The sequence below is a fragment of the Podarcis muralis genome, chromosome 1 (assembly GCF_964188315.1).
Source record: "Podarcis muralis chromosome 1, rPodMur119.hap1.1, whole genome shotgun sequence".
Lineage (NCBI taxonomy): Eukaryota > Metazoa > Chordata > Lepidosauria > Squamata > Lacertidae > Podarcis > Podarcis muralis.
The window spans coordinates 58,397,061-58,417,711 of NC_135655.1; the positions used below are offsets into that span (position 1 = coordinate 58,397,061).

Below are 20,651 nucleotides of genomic sequence, written 5' to 3' on the forward strand. Positions count from 1 at the left end.
CACCCAATGAGAACAGACAATACTGAGCTAGATGGATCAACAGTCAGACCCAGTATAAGGCAGCTTTCTCTATTTCTATATTCCTGAGTTAACCTTGGAACCAGGATACACATGTAGAAATCAGCCCAGTGGTGTCTGTTTATAGGAGGGTGGGATACCTGCAGCCCTCCAGATGCTGGTGGACTACAACTCCCATCATTTCTCACCATTGGCAGTGCTGGCTGGGACTGCTGGGAGTTGGAGGGCTAACATCTGGAGGGCCACAGGTTCCGCCCCCTGCTCTAGGGCAATATGAACTCTCCAGAGATAGAGTAGTATACCAAACATCTGGCCAGCTCAACTAAGAATTCTATTGAAAACAAGCAAGATTCATCTTACCATAGGAGTGGAAAAACAAAACAAGACAAAACATTGTTTTGGTCTACGAGCATTCCCAGCATGCCAAACCCAGGATGCCTGGAATGTAATGTGTGAAGAAAGCCCTAGTAAACAATGTCAACAACCCCGATTTACCCTTCTCAGGAGAGCTAGAAAATGTCTCTCCCCCCCCCCCCCTTATTTCTTTTTCCAGAGAAGAGTTGGGTAAGCTCTACCTGGGGTCATTAATCCATAGTTCAACTGAAAAGAACACATGTAAGCCAAAGTGTTTGGCAAGTAAACTTACAAAGAGAAATCAGTTTTCGAACACTGAGAGCAAATAATCTGAAAATGAATGGAACAGAAGGGCTATTTCCTTCTAAACCAGAGGTCAAGTTACACATGGCCAAAAACACTAGGATAGTAGCACAATAACACACAGGTCATTCACATTGTGACTAATGGGACATAAATGTGGGCAGGTTTGCAGCAATAGATTTGATCTATTTTAATTATGCAGAATTTCCTCTAAGGAAATATATTCCAGAGAAGAACTTGGAACTGCATGCTTAGATTTAAAACATGATAGAAGTTTGTAGTGGGATTCAGTGCCACACATACACAAGGAAACTTTGCTGGGCAGGGAGCCTGGCTGTCATTTACATTTCCCACAGGGTCCCAGAGCAACATCAGAGGCATTCTGGGAAATTTAAATGGTGACTCCAAGTCATCTTGGACTCACCGTTGTGTTGCTGCTGTTCTCCAGCACCACCAAGGAAGCCCACCGACAGAGGACACTTTGCTGACAGCTCCTTAAACCTGGAGCCAGCCATAGTGCTGGGCAAGGAAAATAGGTTGTACATAAAATATTTAGTATACAAAAAAGGAATCCATCTATCTCATGTCCAGAACCAGGAGGAACTGGGATTCTAAGAGCTGCCTAGTTCAGACATAGGCAAACTCTGGCCCTCCAGATGTTTGGGACTACAATTCCCATCATCCCTAGCTAACAGGACCAGTGGTCAGGGATGATGGGAATTGTAGTCACAAACATCTGGAGGGCCAGAGTTTGCCTATGCCTGGCCTAGATTTATAAAGGGGATTACACCAGCCTTATTCAACCATGAGCTCCCAGATATTGTTGAACTACAAGTCCCCTCACCCCTTACAATTGACTAAACTGGGTGAGGATGATGGAGTTGTAATTTAACATCATCTGGTGATCCAAGGTTGAGAAGAAATAGCCTGAGGGACTTTGAACAGCTAGTCCTCATATCCTATCACTATCTCTATCTATCTATCATCTATCTATCTATCTATCTATCTATCTATCTATCATCTATCATCTATCATCTATCATCTATCTATCTATCTATCTATCTATCTATCTATCTATCTATCTATCTATCATCTATCTATCTATCTATCTATCTATATCATCTATATCATCTATCTATCTATCTATCTATCTATCTATCATCTATCTATCTATCATCTATCACCTATATCTATCTATCTATCTATCTATCTATCTATCTATCTATCTATCTATCTATCATCTATCTATATCTATATCATCTATATCTATATCTATCATCTATCAGATCTAATCCCTTCATTTTCAAGAGCAGCTTGCCATGGGGTATAGCAGAGGTGTATGAGGGGGGATGTTGTTTGAGGAAATAAGTCTAAACACCAGTAGATTTATGCAACTGGTTTAATGAAACTTGGAATCTTGGCCAGTGTATTTATAATATTGGAAAGTAATTTTGTCAACTGATTCCAGTGACCTTTTAAAAAATGAAGTGACACAACAGTACAGCTGCTTGTTCTTTGTGTTTCTTTCTCTGTAGCAAGAGAGATCCCAACCAAGGAATGTTTTTTACAGAAAGATTTCGCAGGGTTTTTTCTTGGTCAACTTACAATGAAAAGATGATGAAATGAGAAAAAATAAATTTAAAAAATCAGCTGATTCTTTTAAAGCTGATTTTTTTAAAGGTGTATTTCAAAGTTGTCCACAATGTGTATGTAGGGAGGGGGTAAACGATCTTAAAAATAAATTTATATCACTTATGTATGCGTTCCTCAAATTGCATCATCTTGAAGGTAATTGTATCTACGGTAGGAATGAATGGTGAGTGGGCAAGCAAACAGCAACATGGGAAACTGTCTTATACTGAGTCATACCATTAATCCATCCATCTGCTCTGCAATGGCTGACAACATCTCTTCAGGGATTTCCAGTCCTACCTGGATGTCCTCACAAGAACCCTGTGAGGTAGGTCAGGCTAAAAGACATACTCAGCCACTGAGCTGTGGTCCTCTCCCAAATCATGTTTGACCTTGTGAAATTTGTTTCAATTAAGCCCTGCTTTCAAAACACCCGGAAGAAAATGAAAATAGTCCCAATGACTTCTGAAACTGATTGCTTGGGGAAAGCTGCTCCCTTTCTTTTTAATTAGCAGAGTTTCTGAGAAGTCTGAAGAATTGTGCGTCTCTTAGGAATATATTCACTACCAGCAGTGATTAAGAATCCATTACGTAAAATATCTGTCAGTGCCTTTTCATCAGCTGCGCTTAAAATTAGCTTTCTAATTGTATTGATTTTTGAAAGACATCTGTAACTAGAGATTGAAATGCCATCCCGGTCTGTGGTCAGAGCAGAATATTACTTTTCACATTGTTAGAACATAGAATGGAATCCTTTATTTATATACTTGCAGGGTTTATTTTAAAGTGTGGCATCCAGAACGGGAGACAGTATTCCAGGTGAGGTCTGACCTAGGCAGAATAGAGAGGCACTATTACTTCCCTTGATCAAGACACTATACTTCTGTTAATGCAGCCTAGAATAGCATTCGCTTTTTTTGCTGCTGCATCACAGTGTTGACTCATGTTAAGTTTGTGGTCCACTAAGACCCCTAGATCCTTTTCACATGTACTGTTGGCAATCCAGGTCCCCCATCTTATATTTGTGCAGCTGGTTCTTCCTGCCTAAGTCTCTTTCTGCCTAAATTCATTATTTCACCTTTAATAAACTCCCATTATCTGGGACTCCCAAGTTGCACTGGTCAGCTTTTTCTGGACAGGGATGGTGGGACCTGTAGTCCACTTTGAGGGGGTTTTTATGCTCAAAGGTGTATATGTTTTAATTAATAAATAGCCCATCAACACCCCTGACTTCAATTAATGGAAACTTTTGTGAATGAAATTGATGCCCCGAGAACCAGACCCTTTGTGAATGAACGAGCTCTAACATAGCTGTCTTAATGGACTTTGTCTTGCCTAAAGCAGAGGCAGTGATAGTGTCCACAGCTTCTGTTACACAAAACATAAAGCCAAGTATTAGAGAAGGCAGCCGCAATAAGCTTACAGGGCACTTTCAAAACTGGCACTGCTTTCTGTAGAATCAGAAAGAGGGAGAGAAGTCTTACGGCTTAAAGTGCCATCTTGTGGCCAAACAAAGAATTAAGGTTAGCTGCAGAATTTGAGCATGGCTGTGCCAGATGGGTCCCTAAATACCAAACATATATTGAGTCAAAATAAATCCATTCCCAAAATAAATCCATTCATCATAGATGTATCTAATTTCAGAGCCTTCCTATAAAGCTAAATAATCTCTGTATTCAAAACAAAACAAAATTCCTTCCAGTAGCACCTTAAAGACCAACTAAGTTAGTTCTTGGTATGAGCTTTCGTGTGCATGCACACTTCTTCAGATACACAGATAATCTCTGTATTGTCATTCTCTAAGCACTTGGTTCTCCCCTTGGAACACTTGATCTGCGATTTTCCCCAAATGCAGATCCATTAATTCTCATGGGGAAATTAATGGGCTCAATCCCCAATGCAGCAAAGCATTCTATCTTGCTACAAGTATTCTACTGTATCCACCTGGTCTTAGTAATGAAACCAAGACTTGCACAACACTCTGTATGTACACTGTTTCCTATGCAAGCAGGCCATGCAGGTAAAAAGCAATGTAACTAAGAAGCAGCCCTTGTACAATTAACGAATTGGATCTCTAAAGGGTAAGAGGTACAGAACACTTCCCAGTGTTTACTCAGAAATAAGCCCCACTGAATTCAGCAGGATATGGTCTCACACAAGTGCATTATTTCATTTTATATATTAAATTTGTATGCCATCCTTCCAACAAAGATCTCAGGCCAGAATACAGCATCATCATCACCACCACCATCATCAACAACAATTTTATTATTTATGCCCCACCCATCTGGCTGGGTTTTCCCAGCCACTCTGGGCAGCTTACAACATACCTACAAACATAATAAAAATATCAAACATTAAAAACCTCCTGATACAGGGCTGCCTTCAGATGTCTTCTAAAAGTCAGATAGTTGTTTATTTCCTTGACATTCCACAGGGAGGGAGCCACTACCAAGAAGGCCCTCTGCCTGGTTCCCTGTAATCTCGCTTCTCACAGGGAGGGAACCAGAAGAAGACCCTCAGAGCTGGACCTCAGTGTCATGGCAGAATGATGGGGGTGGAGACACACCTTCAGGTACACTGGGCCAAGGTCGTTTAGGGCTTTAAAGACCAGCACCAAAATACATAATAAAAACAGAAACAGAACAGTAAGGGTGTAGCCCTACAGGTCGTCTTCAAACATTTATTGACAGCTTCCAATCATTGCAAAAAGCAAAACAATTTGCTCAAAAAATTGCCAGGAACTCATGTATTTTGTACTCATTTTATGAGATTGATGTTGATATTATGCTGTTCTTAATTTTGGAGATATAGACATTTTTGCGTATAAAGATGTAAAAGTCAAGTACCGAAATGTTTCAAGCATAGTTTTATTTAGGAAAACTATAAGACTAGGACAGTCATTGCAGCATATTTGTCAAGAAGGAAGTCCCACTGAAATCAACAGAACTCATTAGTGAACAGAGAGCTGTATTCAATGAATTCATCCTGAGAGCAGGCCGACTGAAATCCATGGACTTCCTCTTGGGGTTTACTCCCAGGTAAAGACCTGGGGGTTTACTCCCAGGTAAAAAGCACTGAGTGAAAGGTGACATTAGAGGCTTTGAAGAAAGTCTCCTGAATGTACATCATTAGGAAATGACCTGCACTATCCTTTGTCAGGACAAGGGAGCTGGGCCCATGATACCTGGAAGCCCAACAGCTGTGTGGCTCCTAGAGCAGGGAATCTAACTAGGAAAAAGACAAAGCTAATCGGCGCTTCCACCTCTGTTTTGACAGTCCAGCCTAGGAACTTTGGGAATGGGTGGAATGCTAAGTTAACCAAAGATGGTCTGAGAAGTCCTTGCCTATTGGCCTTGGAGTGCCACCCAGAGGTTTACTATGTAACTTTTACCTAACAGTTTTACACACACATCACTGTGTATGCTTGTACCATATGCATATACATTTATGTAGGCACACATTCTATATACAGTGGTACCTCGGGTTAAGAACTTAATTCGTTCTGGAGGTCCATTCTTAACCTGAAACTGTTCTTAACCTGAGGTACCACTTTAGCTAATGGGGCCTCCTACTGCTGCCGCACCGCCATTGTGTGATTTCTGTTCTCATCCTGAGGCAAAGTTCTTAACCTGAGGTACTATTTCTGAGTTAGCAAAGTCTGTAACCTGAAGTGTCTGTAACCTGAAGCACCTGTAACCCGAGGTACCACTGTACATCCAGAGTGTGCTAGTCAATGGCAAAAAAATAATTGTGGTACCTTCAAGACTAACAAATTTATACTGTAATGGCATATGCTTTCCACATACTCAAACCCACTTTGTCAGATCATTATCACACTGACTGCAAAATTGCATCTCATTACCTTCCAGCTCCCACCTTCCCATTTTCTCCTTTATTGAGTTACCTGCCAACTACGATTTCACTTCACCCATATGCCATGAAGCGGGCTTGAGCCCATGAAAACAATGTGTTCATCTTTTAAGGTGCCGTGAGACTCTCTGATTGCTTTTGTTTACATTACTAACTTGTTAACTGTTTTATTACTGAATTCCCAGTTTTATCTGTTTTTAGAATACTGTTTTGCTGGTTTTTTATGTTGCAACTCTGTTTTTATGAAACTTTTTTTAAAAAGTCTTTAATGCTGTATTTTTTTGTATACAGCTTAGACATTTTTAAATATTAAGCAGTTTGGAAATGCTTTAAGATAAATACGTAAAAAATAATAATAACAATATAAACTAGATACAGAGATATGTGGTGTTATGCTATGACTTACAGTATATTAATAAAAAGCATATTAATGAAAAGATTTCTTTAAAGCAGGGTATCGTTGGACCTGGAGGGCCACAGTTCAAGTCTCTCCTCAGCCACGATTCTCACTGAGAGTGACTTTGGGCCCGTCACTAGTTGGGCCTAGCCTACCACATAGGGTTGTTGTAAATTGGGAGGAGAGGGGTCCTTTGAGAAAAGGTGGGATATGAATGCAACAAAGAAAGGAAGAAAAGGAAGGAAGGAGGTTAGACATCTATACAAGTACGTGCTGCTTGCTCTTTCCTTCACCCCGGAGGCACGGAGATGAGGAGGGGGCCCGGCTGCATGTAAGGATTCCCTTGCTTTGCAATCTTGGGAGGCGTTGCATCAGCCAACGCGCTTCTGGCCACCTTGTGGAACAAAGGCGAGGCAACCTCCCCGCCCCCTAAGTGGGCGATTTTCCGGGTCATTAGTAAATTCCATTGAGATTTAGACTTTCTCCAGCCGGCCTTTTTTCAAGCTCTGTGGTCTCTGGCGGGATACAATGAGCGACCGGGCCAGCCTCGCTCACGCCACTTCCAGAGATGCCAATGGGGACAGGATGATCTGCTGTTGCCTTAGCAGCACGGGGAAGGGGTATTTTTTTTAAAAAGCGCTGGGGTTCTCGTCCATAAAAGGGGCGAAATTCAAAGCAACCCTTTCTCAACACATATGAAATTGCTTGCATTTTTGCAAGGAGTGGGTCGTGGGAATGTGTTTTGGGGAAAGCGAACAGATTGAGGGGGAGGGAGGGTCAACGCCCCCCACCCAAACCCTCCTCCCGGAAAGAATTTGGAACGTCTCGGGTGAATTCTGCTGCCTTTGATCTCCCCTCTCACTTCCATTTCTCCATTGATTTCCTCGCTCTTCCTATTCTTCGCGCCTCCTGGTGCACTCGGCTTTTCACGGTTTTCTTTCTCGCTTCCCGCGCACCACGCACCCATTTCTCCTCCCTCTGATCCTGGCTTTGGAAGCGCGCTCGCTAGTCTTCCGAAAACTTTGCTCGTCGTGCGCGTTTTTTAAAGCCACGCTGGAAGAGCGGTCAGCGAATTGCTTTGGCAATAAAATAAAGCGAGCGGCAGAAATGCAACCCGAAGGGGTGTCCCGGGGCTTGTGATGTAATCCTTATTGATCCAGCGGGGCGGGTATTGGCCCTAGTCCTGCGATGGAGCAGTGTCTATATTGGAATTAGCCTTATCGATTGGGCTGATAAGGAGACCTATAAAAGGCCGCGGATTGGCTTTGCCTCTCCTGCAATCGCTCCTGAAGCAAGTCGCTCCCCAAGCCCTGAGCTTCACCACCACCCCGCCCTGTCTTTTTTGGCCACCTCGGTCTTCTTCTCCGCGGGAACCTTTGCGCCTCTGCCTGCGTTTGCGCTGCGGTGGAACTCCTCTCCTCGGCGAAAGATGTGGCCGACTTTGCGCAAAGCTGGCGCGCTCCTGGCTCTGGCGGGGCTTTGCTTGGTCACGCTCGCCCGGTCCCTGCCCCTCACCGATGCTGGACCACATGTCAACTATGGCTGGGGAGAGGCCATAAGACTGAGGCACCTCTACACCGCCGGCAGACACAGCTCGTTCAGCTATTTCTTGAGGATCAACAGCGACGGCCGAGTGGACGGCGCCAGCGCCCAGAATCTGCATAGTAAGTAACCGCGCTCGCCAAAGCGCCGCGCAATCTTGCAGGGCCACTTCTCTTCTTCGGTTCCTGAGCCATGGGCGGGGGCGGGGGGGGGGGCAGCTGACCCCGCTAGATCAAATAAATAAATAGTTAACTAAATGTTTAAAAAAAAAAGTAACAAGATTTTGATACATTTTTTTTCTGAGCACTTGGGGACAAAAGAAAAGAATTTAAAACTATTGCTATTGAGATATTTCATTCCGAATCTGCTAGACAGAGCCGGACAGCGGATAGTGACAGGTGGGTGGCCTGCCCCCCCCCCAATAAAGCCTGGCTATGCCAATGTGCGGGTCCTTGACGTGTATCTAGGAGGGGGGGATAGGTGAGTGCAGTTGGGACAGGGATCTAAAACACCGACGGTCCGGCAAAGCTGCGCGCGCAAGAGAGGGAGAGGTTGTTTCCCGCAGAGCCAACTTTCCCGTCTCCACCTCACCGTGTACTAACGCTGCGTTTTGTTTCGCTGCGCAGGTTTGCTGGAGATCCGAGCCGTGTCCGTTCGTACGGTGGCGATCAAGGGCGTGGAAAGCTCTCGCTACCTCTGCATGGAAGCGGAGGGAAGGCTGCGCGGGCTTGTAAGTTGCGGCGGGGACCCCCTCGACCTAGGCATGCCCAGAGCCCCGAGGGGAAAAGGATTTTGCATGCATCCGCCCCCACAACGGCTCCTGGAGATTTGTATCCAGTGCTCCCGGGCCAGACAAAACCATAGCAGCCTGGCCAATTTTATTTTACTCCCACACAACAAAGTCTAAACACGTTGCGCCACGATCTTAAACGGGTTTGAAAGGAAACCTATTATTATTATTATTATTATTATTATTATTATTATTATTATTAGTTAAGCTCTGGGCTCTGTGACTAGGCAACAGAAAGAATTTTAAAAATCCAATCACGAGGTAATTTGGGAACTCCAGTCTCGCTGGTGGTAAGGTTCAGGCAAAGGGAAGAGTCCACGCTGGATAGGATTAAGGTAGCATGGTCATAAAATAACCATTAAGGTAATAACAAATAACTTTGAACTGGACAAAAGAGGAAATGGAGGGATAGCTTCTTCTTTGCACTTACTCTGTGTATTTTTTCCCTCTATGAACAGTGGCAGAACCAGCAGCATTCCAGAATTTGGACTACTAAGATTTACGATTTGTTTAGATTTCTTTTCTGAACTATTTAAAGGGGCTCCAGGCTGGATGGTTGATCTTTATCTCATTCTGTCCTCACAGCAACCCTTAAGGTAGGTGAGGCTGAGAGATAAGGATGTACCCAAGGCCACCCAGTAAGCCTGCCCGACTAAACAGAGATTTGAGCAGGGCTTCCCATGTCAAAATACAACCAGCACATCACACCCATAACATTACAGAAGGTGTTTGTACCCTGAGATCTTTATTACATAACATTTGTTCCAGCTCCAATTTCTTACTCTTTTTATCCTGTTTTTGATTAGGATCATGCATGTGAAGGTGTAACTTTTTGCACCAACACATGATTCCCGATGTTCAAAGCTAGGAAAGGCATTATTGAATCTTGGTGTGAAATAACTTGGTGTAATTTGGTCATAGTTAAGGACTTATAAATTCCATGGGCTTAAATTTCTCCAGTTGGACTGGGATATATGCCAAATATTTATTGCATGGAATTACTAAATTAGCACAAAATCTTCTTGCTCTTCAGGTCATTCTGCAAATAATCTGCCAAAGATTGCTCCTGTATTCCTCCCCACTCCCCTCTAGGTGTGGTTTTATAGAAATATAGCTATTGGTGAAGGAAATCAGCGCCTTTTGCTGCTTTCTTAACTGAAGTTAAGGGAACCTGTGATGGACTCAAAAGTTTGTCTATAGTGTCTGCAGCCTGGTGACTTCCAGACACTTTGGACTACAACTTCCACCTGCCCCAGCCAGCACAGCTATTCCAAAACATCTGGAGAAGCATCAGGTTGGGAGAAAGCTGGTCTACACAGTGGTAGGTGATGCAGTGCCCACAGAGACTTGTTGGGCAGAAGGCAGGGAGACTGATGGTAGGCAGATGCAGAGCTAATGCCAGGTAGAGCTAATTCTAGGTTTGTCCTCATCCTCTTCCCTGCCAAGTCCTAAAAGGGCAACAGAGCAACTAAGGAGGGGAAGCCGAAAGCCAAGGTCACCCTCTGGACCAGTTCAAAGTACAAAGGCAGGCAATGGGGGGGGGGCTGGCTGAGATGGGCGGAATGCTGCCTGATTTGCCTCCACCAGATCTACAGGCTCTCTGCTACATTTGTAATGGGGCATTCTTAAGCTCTTCTACGCAACCCATTTTCATTCAGATGATGCACAGTGTTTCCATGTTTAGATCAGGGCATGAGCTAAGGACAGAAGATGCAGTCCTGCCATGGCCTTCAGTGGAGCATGGACTGCACCCCAAAAGCTATGCATGTCTAGGTAAAGGTAAAGGGACCCCTGACCATTAGGTCCAGTTGTGACCGACTCTGGGGTTGCGGTGCTCATCTCACTTTATTGGCCGAGGGAGCCGGCGTACAGCTTCCGGGTCATGTGGCCAGCATGACTAAGCCGCTTCTGGTGAACCAGAGCAGCGCACAGAAACGCCGTTTACCTTCCTGCCGGAGCGGTACCTATTTATCTACTTGCACTTGATGTGCTTTCGAACTTCTAGGCGGGAAGGAGCTGGGACCGAGTAACGGGAGCTCACCCCGTCATGGGGATTTGAACTGCCGACCTTCTGATCAGCAAGTCCTAGGCTCTGTGGTTTAACCCACAGCGCCACCTGCGTCATGTCTAGCCCATGTCTAGCCCAAAGTAATTCCCATTGAGGTCAATGAGGCGTAGAGGGAAATGGGTGCAGGACTGAAGCCTGGATTTCCAAAAATCAATTACGGCACCTTTACATTGAATGTCTCTAACAGTGCAATCCTGGGCATGTTTTCTCAGAAGAAAATCCCCGTGGGGCTTACTCCGAGGTGTGTATGTGCCCAGGATAACAGATTACCAGTCAGCCTTCTACCAGTCATGTGGGCAGGAGTGCCACTGGGGGAGGGGATTCCTTCAAGCAGGGCTGAGCCACCCCATGATTCATTGAACCCTGAGCCAGTCTCACTGCTGTAGCATGACGGCATTGGGCCACGTTGCTGCATGAGCAACTTCAAGCTGGCACAGTGATCTTCATGTCCCCGAGCTTCTGCCTCCGTTACTGTGTGCAGCAGGGCTGTGGATAGGGTGACTGCTCAGTGCCGCCACCAGGAGGGGACAGGCTTGAATTGCAGCCTATATCATGAAGGTCCACAGAGCTCTAATCCCCATTCGCTTTGAAAAGCCTACATAACCTACTTGGAGGATAATGTATTCTTTCCTGCCCTTGTATACCTGAGAACTGAGATGCTGCTGAAAAATCACTCTAGATAACCAGCAGCAGGTCTCAAAGTCTGATATGTGTCATTCTTATTTAGTTAACTTCATAAGGAGACTAATTTAAGAATATATGGCACTCTGCTCTGTAGGAAACCAGATTTGTTGCGAGGTGGATTGCTGCGGTTTTATTGATGTTGAGTCAGTTTTAAGTAGGTCAATCAGCCTAATCTAACCAGGATAGTGAGGGGTCTGGACATCAAGTCCTATGAGTAAGGCATGAAAGTGCTGTGTATGTTTAGCCTGGAGAAGAGACTATTAAGGGGAGATATGAGAGCTCTCTTCAAATATCTGAAGTGGTGTCAGACAATGGAGCAGACTTGTTTTCTGTTGCTCAAGAGGGAAGGATTAAAAATAATGGGTGGAAATTGCAAGGAAGCAGATTTCTGCTACACGTTAGGAGAGACTTCCTAATGGCCTGAGACGTTAAGACAGCAAAACAGGCTGCCTCGGGGAGTGGTGGTCTCTTCTTCACTGGAGGGTATTAAGCAGAGACGAAAGAGTCATTGGTCATGGGTGTCGCCATTGCATCCTGCAGTTACAGATCCTGCACTGAGGAGGGTTGGATTGGTTGACCCCAAGGTCCCTTTCCAGCCCAATAATCATATAACTGCTTACCAGCACAACAGCTCAAATCACACTTATAGATGGTTGTGCCCTATTGAAATCCGTGCATTGAAATGTGAATGCATATTGAACAGTGCAGCTATTTTCACTTGAGCTTAGCTAATCAACAAATTGTAGAGTTGGAAGGGACCACAAGTGCTATCTAGTCCAATCAGGTTAGTATGCTTTCAGAGTGCTGTTTATGTGGTCTTCCAACTGATGATGATATAGAAATTTAATAGGGACCTTGGGATACACTAGTATCTTCATCCCCATTCATAACTCTCTAACGTGCATATCTTACATGCCCCAAATGTTATTTTTCAACAGTAAACACAGATATAAATAATGGGTTTTAAGTTTGGTCTCATTCAAGATTCTGTCTGTAAATAGTGACAGAACTTGTTGTAAACCACCTCTTGGTTAAGAAATGTAATCCATTCCGGAAGATCATTCGAGTTCCAAAACATCTGGAAACCGAGATGCAAAGGGCGGCCTGCAAATTTAATAGAGAAAATTGAGAAAAATACAGTGCTACCTCAGGGGAAGCCAATCGACTTCTGAGGTGCATTCGAAAATGGAAGCATTTACTTCCAGGTTTATGGCATTAAAAAACCGAAATGTTCGTCAATGGAGACATTTGAAAACTGAGGTACTACTGTATAGTTTCTGTATAGATCTGTATCATTCACATTACAAAAAGTAAGGCTACACTTGAAAATAAGCCCCTCTGAACACTTTAGAATTCATTTCTGTGTAAACATGCCTGAGGACTGCCTTGCAAGTCAAACTGTTATTGCCATACTGAATTTTGTTCTGCATTGTGACTGTGTGAAAATTAATGAATTAACTCAACAGTTAAAGGCAGTTAAGTGACTTGCATGGCAGCAGCCTCACATCTCAAGATGTTTCCCTAATCTAGACAAAAACCAAAAACATGTTTTTCCACATGCCTGATAGCCCAATCCACATCTGAAGTGCTGCACTTTAAGCCTATTTAGTCATTAAGAGAATTCTGCTCTAGCCTCTTCTACTTCTTAATGATGATTGTCAGCATAATATGTTACACGTGTAGGGGGGAAAGTATGACACAGGGACTTGGCAGGTAAAGAGTTCATGCACGAACACCATTTCTCTTATCATCGAAGCCCCAGACGCAATCAGCGATACTTCTGAGTTGACAGAGAGTTCAGTCACCTCTAATGACCGAACCAGAATAGTACCAGAGTTTTAAGAAAAAGAGCAGTGACACAGAGGACCTGGAACAGACTAAAATCACCATCCTGTTTTGTTTTTGTTTGTTTTTGTTTTATTATGTGCTAGTCTTTCTGTGTTAGCGAGCACATTTTTTGGTTCCAATACTCAGAATATATGTTAACACTACATGACCAATTCTTACTCTGTGACATTATAAAATACAAATCCTCATTTTGTCAAAGTCAAAGGGATTTTTTCAATTAAATTAGCTTACTAAACATGGTTCATGTCTCATTTTTAAATGCTGGCCACATTGCAGGGACTGTGTGCACACTGTTTAAAAATGCTTATCATTTAAATTTTATATTTTAAAATATCAATGGTTCTCTCACATAATGCTGGAAGGGGCACCCTGAAAAATGTTGTCTGGATAGTGCTGTGCCGATGCAATGGCAATGGAGATGAAAGTGCTCTGCTGTCACCATCATCATGGAGATGGTCTCAAAATAGTGTTTAGTCTGTGTTTGGCGAACCCATATTAGATCTTTCTCCATTTGTGTTCTAGTTGTCAACTCTATTGCTTCATTGCCCTAGTTTATAAGGAGGCAAATCAGGTTCTGGTAAATGGGAGAGGACACCTAGGACTCCAATAAAACACAGAAATCCCCCTAGAATCTAACACCACAAACTTGAGAAGGCATAGTTGGGATTGTAAGTTGACACAACTTACCATATTTTTCGCTCTATAAGACACACCAGGCCACAAGACGCACCTAATTTTTGGAGGAGGAAAACAAGAAAAAAAAATATTCTGAATCTCAGAAGCCAGAACAGCAAGAGGGATCGCTGCGCAGTGAAAGCAGAGATCCCTCTTGCTGTTCTGGCTTCTGGGATAGCTGCGCAGCCTACATTCGCTCCATAAGACACACACACATTTCCCCTTACTTTTTAGGAGGGGAAAAGTGAGTCTTATAGAGCAAAAAATACGGTAGGTTGTCCAGTCAGGACTTGGCAATGGCAGCCTGTTCAGCAACCTCATCAGAATCAAGACCTGTATGACAGTTGCTTTAACTATGCAGCAATCTGTTTTACCGTGAACCTTTCCCCTGTTATTTGCCTTTAGCTTCTGGTAGCCTGAGGTGTCTCATGAACTCCAGTAAACTTTGGTTCAAGTGCACATTGAGCTGCAATGCCTTTGCTATATTGACATAGTGAAAACAAGCCTTCTCAGCTAGGAACTGTGGGTTACTGTGATGGGCCATTGTGGCTTCAAAACAGTTTTTGCTTTACAACCAGTTAGCAGAGTAAGAGAAATCAAATTGAATCTTACTGCGTAAATCTATAAAAGCAGAACCACACCTATTCATAACCCCACGGAGAACTTCCATTCTCCATGTTTGGGTTATAAATGACTCCTTGTATCTTCCTGCACTAGTCTGTATCAAATGTAGCTCTATGGAAGAATGGTTCCAAATAATAATAATAATAATAATAATAATTTCTTATTTGTACCCCGCCCATCTGGCTGGGTTTCCCAAGCCACTCTGGGCGGCTTCCAACAAAGATTAAAAATATATTAAAGTGTCACACATTAAAAACTTCCCTGAACAGTTGTCTTCTAAATGTTAGGTAGTTGTTTATCTCTTTGACATCTGATGGGAGGGCGTTCCACAGGGCGGGTGCCACTACCGAGAAGGCCCTCTGTCTGGTTCCCTGTAACCTCATTTCTTGCAATGAGGGAACCACCAGAAGGCCCTCGGCGCTGGACCTCAGCGTCCGGGCAGAATGATGGAGGTGGAGACGCTCCCTCAGGTATACTGGGCCGAGGCCATTTAGGGCTTTAAAGGTCAACACCAACACTTTGAATTGTGCTCGGAAACGTACTGGGAGCCAATGTAGGTCTTTCAAGACCGTTGTTATGTGGTCTTGGCGGCCATCACCAGTCTAGCTGCCGCATTCTAGATTAGTTGTAGTTTCCGGGTCACCTTCAAAGGTAGTGCCACGTAGAGCACACTGAATAGATCATTCCATAAGACGGGTGATTTGCCTAAACACTGTTGCATCATATGCCATTTAAGAGTGCAAAAAATGTATAAAGCCAATGTGTAATATTTTTCACTTCCTCTCAGCTTAGTTATTCTACAGAGGATTGTTCCTTTGAAGAGGAGATGCGCCCAGATGGCTACAACATCTACAAGTCCAAGAAATATGGAGTTTTGGTGTCCTTAAGTACTGCCAGGCAAAGGCAACAAAATAAAGGGAAAGACTTTCCACTGTCTCATTTCTTGCCAATGATCAACACTGTGCCGGTGGAGTCAACCGATTTTGGAGATTACGGCGACACTGGGCAGCATTTGCAATCCGGAGTTTTCAGTCCCCCTCTTGAAACTGACAGCATGGATCCCTTCGGCATCACCTCAGATGTATCCGTGAAAAGCCTTAGTTTTGGGAAATGAGAACAAGTGAGTTGTGCTTCATATAAAAAAAGCATTACCAGCAGTATATTATTTCTAGCAGTGATATTTCACACATGGCTACATTCAGATGCGGCACTACCCTTTCTCGTCAAACGGCATGAAGACTTACAGACACACAGGCACGGTATTTAGAAAGCTTTCGTCGAAAATATGCCATTTAATTCAGGAATGACAAAAATGCATAGCGTGCAGGTATTTCTTCTGCCTTGGAGGATGCTTGGAGGGATAAGATCGTGAATATTTTGCTTTACTGCTTGCTTGCTTCCTTCCTTCCTTCACCTCTGAGGCCTGATGACAGATGTAACAAATGCAATTCATTCAAAGAGGGATAGGTCCTTCTCTTCAAGACCCTTAAACACATCAGTGTCAGAAATTAAAGAGGAGCAGCCAGTTAAAGAAAGCTAAACAAGTAACTTAACACACAATCTTTTCACAAACCTCTGCTACTGGTTTTCAGAAGATCAGCTATTGAAATGCAATTTCTGTCCTTGAACGTTTGATCCCTACAGGAGGTAACAGGAACCACAGGGAATGGGACAAAAGAAACAAACAAGCAGTTGTGTTCTAGCAAGCCTCTTCAGGTTTTCTTCTATGGAGTTGACTAAACATACGGAAACACTATGCACGCTAGCTCTGTCCCCTGACACCATTCCAGTTACCATCCAGGAATCTGAAGTGGGGAGTCTGCTGTGCTCATGGAGGCTCCCCCCCCCCACACATTTTAGAACCATGGTTTTCCAAGGTTCTCAAGCACACAGTGGGCGTTCTCCATCAGTAATTGAGGCTCCCCACTTTGGACATTTGCCCTCTAACTTGTAGAGAGTGACCAGAATGGTAATGGGGTGAAAATAGCATCCTCTTTGCTGTGCTGCCCCTTTGAGTGTTTAGTGAACTGAAGTTCACAGTACCTGAATGATGGTTGCCAAAAGAGTATGCCAACCTTCAATTTACACAGGTTCTTCATCAGGCAGAACACGTGCACAATTCCAAAACGTTATTTGTTGAAAGAGCAAAAGTATGATAAGGCTGCAATCTCTGGAGTGAGTAAAAACAATTGAACAGGTAACCAATTCTCTAACCAGAGGCTAATTTTGCCTGACCCAGAATTTTATGTAACTAAAATACTTTCAAAACAAAACCCTGATAGGTTACTTTTTGTATCATATATCTACTGGCTGGCTGAATTTGATTAGAAGGTTAGTACTAAGGATTTGTGATGATCAGGCAGGCAGATATCATCATAGCTCACATTCCAACCAGACAAAAACACTCAGTGGGTGAAGCAAGTTCTGTGAGAGATGTGCCCAAGGGAGAGAAGGCGTGGCCCAAGGAGAGTGGCAAGGGCCAGACTGAGGGGCACAGAGGGCCAAATCCTGAGCCTGAGGTTCCACACCTTGACCTAATGGATAAATGCCACCTATGACTTGTAAGAGATGCTTTGGGTATAATTCAGTTATTTTAAATCTCTATAGACTAACATGATGGAATTTAAAAAAATATATAATTGTGAGTATTATTTCATGGATTATTTTTTTAAATTTTTTTTGTAAATAGCAGTTTTTACTACCGTTAGATTTTCCTCTAGTGAATAACTAGCTTACTATGGGATAACATTCTTTCCCAAAGGGTTTTGTATGTATATAGTAGCATGGCTCTGTAAATAATTATTTTCCTGATGTAGCACTTCCTTGTCAACACAATATTTATGATTAATTTATTAAACACATACATCCATTTATTTTGTTACCATATTTATACTTAAATTTCTATTTATGTACTCCAACAGTGTCTTTTTTAAAAACAAAAAGCAGTCTGGGCCAAAGGTAGCAAAGCTTTGTAATTTTTATAAGGGTGAGCAGAAATGAAATGTAAAAATGTTTGTGAGTGTAAAATCTGTAGCTTTAGCATGTAACATTTTAAATAAAAACCCAATTAGAACGAAAAGTTCAGTTGTCTGTTGTCTGTACTGGTGTTACTCAGATTGTTTATATGTGGCATCAAGGAAAACAACCCTGGAATTTGTGTCCTGGGTGCATTAATTGAAAGGGCGCATATTTGCTAAGTTTGCTCCTGGCAGTGCTAAGGAGAGGCTAAAGAACCATGTAGCACTCTGAAAACATACCCCTTCATTACTGGAATTCTGTGGTATCTCTCCCCTATCCAGTTTCTCAGATTTCTCTGTCTGATATTGCTATTGTTTCAAGGCTATTGTTGCAGCCTTTGAGATAGAAGCTTGGTTGTTTGCAAATGAAAACAGAGATTCTTACAATGTTCTGTGCATTCCAGTTAGAGGAGATAAAAAAACACACCTATATGTTCCCGTGGTAACATATCAGGGAAAACTTAGTAATAGATTCTATTGACTTCATAGACTCAGCTGCCAAGCAGGTGTGCAGTGTGTGTGTGTGTGTGTGTGTGTGTGTGTAGGAATGCAGCTATAGATTAACATCATACCAGATCAGTCTAGTCAGTTTAACTCACTGTCACCTGACTGCATTTCAAAGGTAGCCAGGAGCATCCACAATGGATCAGTCACTTGTGCAATACAACACGGAGAAAATGTCTCCTTACCAGTAAGGAATTTTGCAGCAGAAGAGAAGTTTCTTTCTGTCCTTGAGCAACACTCATCACTTAACTTCCTTTGATGTACTAGAAAAATGCACTAGCTGTGTCTTCCTGTGACCCTAGATATAATATATAGGTAGTCTACATTTCCTTAATCCAGGCATCCCCAAACTCGGCCCTCCAACTGTTTTGGGACTACAACTCCCACCACCCCTAGCTAACAGGATCAGTGGTCAGGGATGATGGGAATTGTAGTCTCAAAAACAGCAGGAGGGCCGAGTTTGCCTATGCCTGCCTTAATCAAATAACTGATTCCTTTAAACAGACAGTCTGACTCTTTTTAACTGCCCCCGTTCTCAGGAAAATAGCTGTCCTTTTTATTCTATACCAAAAGCTAGTATTATTTCTTTACATTTCTATCCCACACTTCTTCCATCATAGAAACCAAGGTGGTATCGTTAGCAGAAGGTCTCCCATCCACATCCATTAAACACGAGGAGGCTTACCTCTGAGTAGACATGCACAGGATTACAATTTTTGTTACTGTTTTGCCCATTTGCACTGCAGCAGCTAAAGCAAGGGCAGGAATGGGCTACATAGCTGCCAACACAACAGCTGCTTTTACAGGCGCCTAAGCTCTGTGGAAATCAACAAGCCTATCTTATTGATGCATGTTCGTCATAGTGGGTTCAGCAACAAAATGTTGCAGTAGATCCTCACCTCCTAACAGGAATCCTCCCCATTGAGTGTTCCAAGCAGCCTGGCTCGCTCTTCTTAAGCAGGGAATTCCATCGCCCATCCCTTATATTTTATTCTTCCCCACCCTCCATTGCTACCAAATGTTCCGTGACTACTGAGCAATCTCAGTCCTCAAAGGGCTTTTTTCAGCATTTTTTTTAAAAAATAATAATTGTATTTCCGCAAACCTCAAGGATGTTATTATCATATTGTTATCATTTATTAAATTTGTATATTGTCCTTCATCTGTGGATCTCAGGGCACTTCACAACATAAAAGTACAAGATGAAAAAACACAAAATACATGAAAAACAAGAACAAGCTAATAACTCTCTCCACATCTCTCACCTTTCTCTTGTCTCCAATCCTGTTGGCACTCGACTTAGAGGGAGTGACTGCAAGTATTCAAAGATACAAACAACAAACTGTAATAATGATTGTAAACAGAAACACAGAAATATAATAGATGATAAGTTGGAAATCACCGTAAATCACAACAGATTGAATGTACAGTGGTACCTCGGGTTACAGACGCTTCAGGTTACAGACTCTGCTAACCCAGAAATAGTACCTCGGGTTAAGAACTTTGCTTCAGGATGAGAACAGAAATCGCACGGCGGCAGCGGAAGGCCCCATTAGCTAAAGTGGTACCTCAGGTTGAGAACAGTTTCAGGTTAAGAACGGACCTCCAGAACGAATTAAGTTCTTAACCCGAGGTACCACTGTATGTGCCACATCAGCTGATGAGCATGGTTTCCTTGGGGGAACATGGCTTTATACAGAGTTAGGTCCATCTTGCTGTCTACACTGATTGGCAATGGCTTTCTGGAATCTCAGACAGGGAACATTCCCAACTCTACCTGGAACATTCTGCGTGCAAGACAGATGCTGTAGTACTGACCTATGGCCCTTTCCCAATACTCAATGAATACCAACCATTTCATTTTGATTGTTCTTTCTTATGCAAATATAGTTTGTAAGTTTTTTTTAAAAAAATGTTAATTAACACTTTCCCATTCAGGCATCAAAGCCAGTATCTTGTACTTCTTGGTACGTCTTGCTTGCATCTAGGTCGGAGGCTGCAAGAGAATCAACTAAATTGGACCTTGCTCTTTGCTCAGTGTCACCCTGTGAAAGTTACTAGTTCTCCCAGTTTCCCCATAAACAATGTGTTTTAGCAGCTGAAATGACTGTTTACAGAAGGAAATTTTGACTGATAACTTTGGATGGAATTGCTCTGTTGTTTCAGCAGGGAAGATTAGATGGATGTCTCAGCGCTGCACTTGAATGACCATGTCTGGGTCATTCGGTACTTGAAAAACTGCTCAAAAATTGTCCAAAATCTTTGTCAATTTTTAACCAGCCAAGAAAAGAAAAGGAACTCATACATTTCACTATAGAATAT

General features: G+C 42.9%; 1 protein-coding gene and 1 long non-coding RNA gene across 2 annotated transcripts; one reads left to right on the forward strand and one right to left on the reverse strand.

The window, feature by feature from the left end:
* Positions 1-4,552: 4,552 nt before the first annotated feature.
* Positions 4,553-8,792, reverse strand: LOC144327870 (uncharacterized). The gene is made up of 2 exons (XR_013393051.1): positions 8,711-8,792; positions 4,553-8,346 (listed from the first exon to the last, which is right to left on the reverse strand). It is a non-coding gene; the product is annotated as an uncharacterized LOC144327870 (long non-coding RNA).
* Positions 7,079-17,887, forward strand: FGF19 (fibroblast growth factor 19). The gene is made up of 3 exons (XM_028728701.2): positions 7,079-8,241; positions 8,746-8,849; positions 15,596-17,887. The coding sequence occupies exons 1-3, from the start codon at positions 8,007-8,009 to the stop codon at positions 15,920-15,922; spliced, it is 666 nt and encodes a 221-aa protein (XP_028584534.1). The 5' UTR covers positions 7,079-8,006; the 3' UTR covers positions 15,923-17,887.
* Positions 17,888-20,651: the final 2,764 nt, after the last annotated feature.

Coding starts and splice junctions, on each gene's coding strand:
- FGF19 (XM_028728701.2), top strand. CDS start 8,007: ATGTGGCCGACTTTGCGCAAAGCTGGCGCGCTCCTGGCTCTGGCGGGG. Junction 8,242..8,745: donor CAGCGCCCAGAATCTGCATA/GTAAGTAACCGC, acceptor TTCGCTGCGCAG/GTTTGCTGGAGATCCGAGCC. Junction 8,850..15,595: donor AGGGAAGGCTGCGCGGGCTT/GTAAGTTGCGGC, acceptor ACTTCCTCTCAG/CTTAGTTATTCTACAGAGGA.